The sequence below is a fragment of the Haplochromis burtoni genome, unplaced genomic scaffold, assembly GCF_018398535.1.
Source record: "Haplochromis burtoni strain Fernald_Lab_line unplaced genomic scaffold, NCSU_Asbu1 Contig_541, whole genome shotgun sequence".
Classification (NCBI taxonomy): Eukaryota; Metazoa; Chordata; class Actinopteri; order Cichliformes; family Cichlidae; genus Haplochromis; species Haplochromis burtoni.
This window is the reverse complement of record NW_024582902.1, coordinates 235,603-240,306: the sequence shown is the minus strand read 5'-3', so window position 1 is coordinate 240,306 and position 4,704 is coordinate 235,603. Positions and strand designations below refer to the sequence as shown.

General features: G+C 49.3%; 1 protein-coding gene across 1 annotated transcript in view; it reads right to left on the bottom strand.

Annotated features, from left to right (window-relative positions):
• LOC102293966 (transcription termination factor 1) overlaps positions 1–3,593 on the bottom strand; it is a 31,166-nt gene extending 27,573 nt beyond the window's left edge. Inside the window, exons 1-4 of the mRNA XM_042214274.1 lie at positions 3,433–3,593; positions 706–1,767; positions 367–491; positions 103–288 (exon numbers count right to left, since the gene is read on the bottom strand). Coding sequence (XP_042070208.1) covers positions 103–288; positions 367–491; positions 706–1,706 — 1,312 coding nt within the window. The 5' untranslated portion in view covers positions 1,707–1,767; positions 3,433–3,593. The remainder of the gene's footprint in view (positions 1–102; positions 289–366; positions 492–705; positions 1,768–3,432) is intronic.
• Between the last annotated feature and the right edge of the window lie 1,111 nt (positions 3,594–4,704).

The following is a 4,704-nucleotide window of genomic DNA, read 5'->3' as shown; positions in this document are numbered from 1 at the left end:
TATATGAAGTTTATATGAAACGCGCCCTGAGGTGACTGTTGTTGCAATTAGGCACTGTATAAATAAAAGTGAACCCAACGTCGTTCTGCATTGGTTACGTACCGATGTTCTCCAGGAAGTGATGCTGTGCTTTCAGCCTCCTGATCTCCAGCTCCTGCTCTTTGAACCTGTGAGGAAACAGAAGCTGCTCCGCTGAGCTGATTCCCGTCAGAGCCAAGAAGTCGGCCACGTTCTGTTCGATTTGCTGGTTCTCAAGCTGAGAGTACCGCCCCCAGCGCAGAGACACACCTGGAGGAAGACAGGCATTCACAGGGTTAGTGCGCAGTGCTCGTACCTTCCTGCTGGTGGCGTCTGCAGCGGCGTTACCTTTCTTTTTGAAGGCCTTGAAGCGTGCCAAGTCGTACCGCAGCAGCTTGTTGATCTGATCGGCAGATTTCTTCTTCACATGAGGAACAAATTCCTGAAGTTCCTCCAACAACTTATGGTCAAACCTGAAGCACATGACATCATCATCATCATTTCATCATAAAAGCAGAGACAACAAAGATGGACGCCGCATGAGGAGCTTTGCGTCCACGCTGCTTCCTGTCTGAGCGTGCGGAGCCGCAGGTGTTAAGGTGTCACCGCTCCCCAGCTTTGTTCAGTCTCTGATCTTTCTGTGTTGTGTTCACTGACATCTCGTTAACATGAACTTTATGAACTCACTCTTCAGGATCAGCTGCCGCCTCCGTTCTCCTCTTCTTCTTCTCCTCCTCCCCGTGACCCCCTGCTGCACCTCTCTGCCTCTTTGCAGGATTTACATTCTTCATTGCCTTCTCTCCATTACATGATGTCACTTCCTGCACACTTTCACTTCCCCTCTCCCCCTTCAACCTGTTCTTGACTGTTTGAACCGACACATGTGCATTTGCTGTTGCTGTGGCTACGCTCGCCATGCACGCCACCTTCTTCTTTTGTTTAGTCTCGCTGTAAGGCTCCCTTTCCTGTGATGTCACTTCCTCTTTCTTTTTCTTCTTTCCTCCCTCGCTGCTCTTCTCCTCTTTTCTGCTCACCTGTCCATGAGGAGAACAGAACACCTCCTTCTCCTCCTTTCTCTTTTCTGGCTCTTTGTCCTCCTGTTTTTTCTTCTCCCTGCTCACCTTTTCATCCCCAGTAGGAGGTGAGGGAGGAGCCAATAGTTCTTCCTCCTCCTCTTCTCTCCTCTTTTTTCTCTTTTTCTTCTTCTCCTTCCTGCTCAGCTGTTCACCCAGACCAGGAGACGAGGGACCCGGTTCCTCCTCTTTCTTCCTCTCTGTCTCGCTGGTTTCCTCCTGTTTGTCCCCCCTCTGCTCTTTCTCCTCCTTCTCCCCATTCACATGTGCATCTTCAGCAGAAGAAAAAGCAGAACTGAACACCTCCTCTTCCTCCGCTCTTCTCTTATTTTTCTTCTTCTTCTTCTTCTTCTTCTTCTTCTTCCCCTCGCTGGTTTCCTCCTCCTCCCCATTCACCTGTCCATCTTCAGCAGGCGAGCTGAACACCTTCTCCTCCTCTCGTCTCTTCTTTTTCTTCTCCTTCCTGCTCACCCGTTCCTCTTCAGCGGGAGGACTGAACAGTTCCTCCTCCTCCTTCTCTCCTCTCTCAGGAGTGTCGATGTCGATGGGAGCAGGCGACTCCTCGCCCTCTGCGCGCCTCCTCTTCTTCTTCTCACAGGATGATGGAGGTGTCATGATGGGAGGAGCAACAGGAGGAGGCGATGGCTCGATACTGCAGGTCAGTTTGTGACAGAAGCTGCAGAAGAAGAAGAGGAAGGTCAGGTCAGGTGTGGCCAATCAGGACAAATAAACAGGACACAGGTGTGAGCTGACCGCCTGGCACAGGCGAGGCTTCAGTGGGGGAGGTGTACCCGGCCACTTCACTTTACGCCCGCTGCCAGGGCGCAGGAAGCTGCTGCAGGAATCTCCTGAACAACGGGTATTGGCGCTCAGACAACACATTTTGAAACGGCTCTAACATCACCCGTGTGTCTCGAAGCGCCTCAGGCCAACATTCATTATCAAAGTGTCCAAGCTCACATGTGACAGCGACCAGGTGTGCTTCACCTGTGATATGATCTCCTCACCGCAGGAAGAGACGCTCGTCTGTCTGGCTTCAGATCACGTGACTTCATTAGAGAGGGTGTGCACACGTCGTCAGGCCGTAACAGCGATCAGAAACATTATCAATCAGCAGAAAACCCGATAACGAGTCAGAGCTTCACGTATCACCACCACGGAGACCCCAAGGACGGCCCCACCTGTGGCTTCCACCCGGCAAGACTCAATCAGCTCCAACCGACAGTCAGGACACATCTAGACCCCCTTCAGCTGGTTTAAAGTGGCGTCAGACAGGCGGATGTTGTCCGAGCTGGCCAGTCAGAGGAGCGTGCTCAGTGAGAGACGGAGATTGCCCATAATGCACCACAGAACGACACAGCGTGCACACTGCAGCAGTTACAGCCTTTGGCACGTCGTCCAAGTGCAGCTCAGTGTGAGCGGTTCAATCTGTGACGTGCGTCGTCGATTCACAACCACCAGGATTCAGGGTGCTTTTATTCAGCTGTGACATCACGTCCTCTGAGATTAACCACACAGCTCTCTATACTCCTCACTGTACTCCTTCACCTCTGCAACTCCCTCTATTCTTCCTCTGAATGCTTTCCTATACTTCCTCATTTCTCCATCAAGCCTCCTTGTCTCCTGTCCACTGTGCAGAGGAAACAACTTCTCAGCTGGTTCCCTCAGCACCCAACCTGTAGGTAACTCCTCCCACAACCAGGAGCCCCTCAGCATTCCTCCTCTTCCTCCTCGGGCATCTTCCAAAACCATCTGCTCTCCCTAACCTCTTTTCCTCGAGCCCAGTGAGAAAAAGAGAAGAGTGGCCTTCTGTTCAAAGGAGGAGGAGCAGGTAGGGTCAGATGACGTCACAGAGCACAAACACGTGATCTGTCCTGTGCTCACAGCTGTGACACGTGTGTACATGTTTACAACAGTCACACAAACTGCTGCGCTGTGGCTGTCGTGGTTGCGTGTAATCGGCTCACGGGTCAAACTCTGTTACAGCTAAGAAGCCACGGTATCGGCCGGTAGCTAGCGTTCTTCCTAAACTCCGTGTCCGGGGTCGCTCAGGTGTGACGATCCCAGCAGCGCGTGGAACACGATCAGCTGATCAGCTGATCAGCTGCCGTCTACCTGAGAGGAGACTACGGCAGCGGGGTCAGGGGTCAACCCGCCTCAGACAAAAGACGAGCTCGAGCTGCATCGCGAATTCGCCGCTGAAACCAACCTGGCGCTCATATGTGACGTCACTAAAGAGCTCTTACTCTGTAAAAACCGAACCGATCACACTGAGGGTTAGGGGTCAGGGCGAGTTCAATTTAACGCTAACCTTAAAGAAAGAAAACGGAAGTGCTCCTACCTGATCAGGTGTGATCGATCTTTCTCGCGCTCTTACAGCCGTTAAACTTTGATTCTCGCCGACTCGCGCTCTTTGGCGGATGCACGCGGACGGCGGAACTCGCGCTACTTGTTTACGTCCTGTGTTGCAGCCGCGCATGCGCAGTGATGGACATGCTCAGTGGAGGAAGTGAAGCGGTCCCTCTGACTGAGTTTCCGGATTCATTTGAGGGTTAATTTTTTCTATTGGTGCACGAAGAAGAGCTGATAGGAGCAGGCGCTCCGTAAAATACATGTGTGCTTCTATAAAAATAAAAATATATAAAAACTAAAATCAAACAAAAGCAAAGGGCACATTAGAGTTTACTAACTAAACCAGTGGTTTAGCAGTGTGGGTGTGATCAAGTTCCTTTGAATACATGTGAAACAGAGCTGGAGACTGATTTAGTCAGAGATTAAAAGTGTCAAAAGCGCCAAATGTGAATTTTTCATCTGATGAAATACATCCATTAATATCCCCTAGGAGTAACACTGACCTCTGTCCATCCACTCCTTGTTATACTGTGATACAGCGAGTAAAATTATGATTACACAGCAGTTTCCAATGTGTGAGGTAGAGATGGACCGATCCGATATTCATCCAGGCTGGAATATTGAGTTTGCAGCAGGCTGTGAGTAAGTTTATTTCAGCATGAAACACATTTGTTGTTTCAACTCTTGGAGCTGATCAAAGTCTTAAAATAAGCTGCAGAGAAAAAAAACAACCAATGCACTTATGTTGTGATGAAGCTGTGCTGGAACAACCAGTTTATTTCAGAGTTACTAAAACAACGCATTTATCAAAACGTCTTTTAAAAAGCTCAAAGGACACAACAGTGTGTTTGTTTTATTATTATTATTTTTATATTATTAGTCTTTGACGATAGCGTCGGCTGTCTCAGGCTGTCAGCAGCTGCGAGTTTCATGATCACGGTGTCCAGATCTACATCTTGTTAATAATTTTACCTCTTCACTACGTACGACTCTGGATACTGTAGCTCCGGTGAAAACTAAGGCCTAAATAATACTAAATAATCAGGCCCCATCTTATCTTAATGACCTTGTAGTACCATATCACCCTATTAGAGCACTTCGCTCTCGCTCTGCAGGCCTACTTGTTGTTCCTAGAGTATTTAAAAGTAGAATGGGAGGCAGAGCCTTCAGTTTTCAGGCCCCTCTTCTGTGGAACCAGCTTCCAGTTTGGATTCAGGAGACAGACACTATCTCTACTTTCAAGATCAGGCTTCAAACTTTC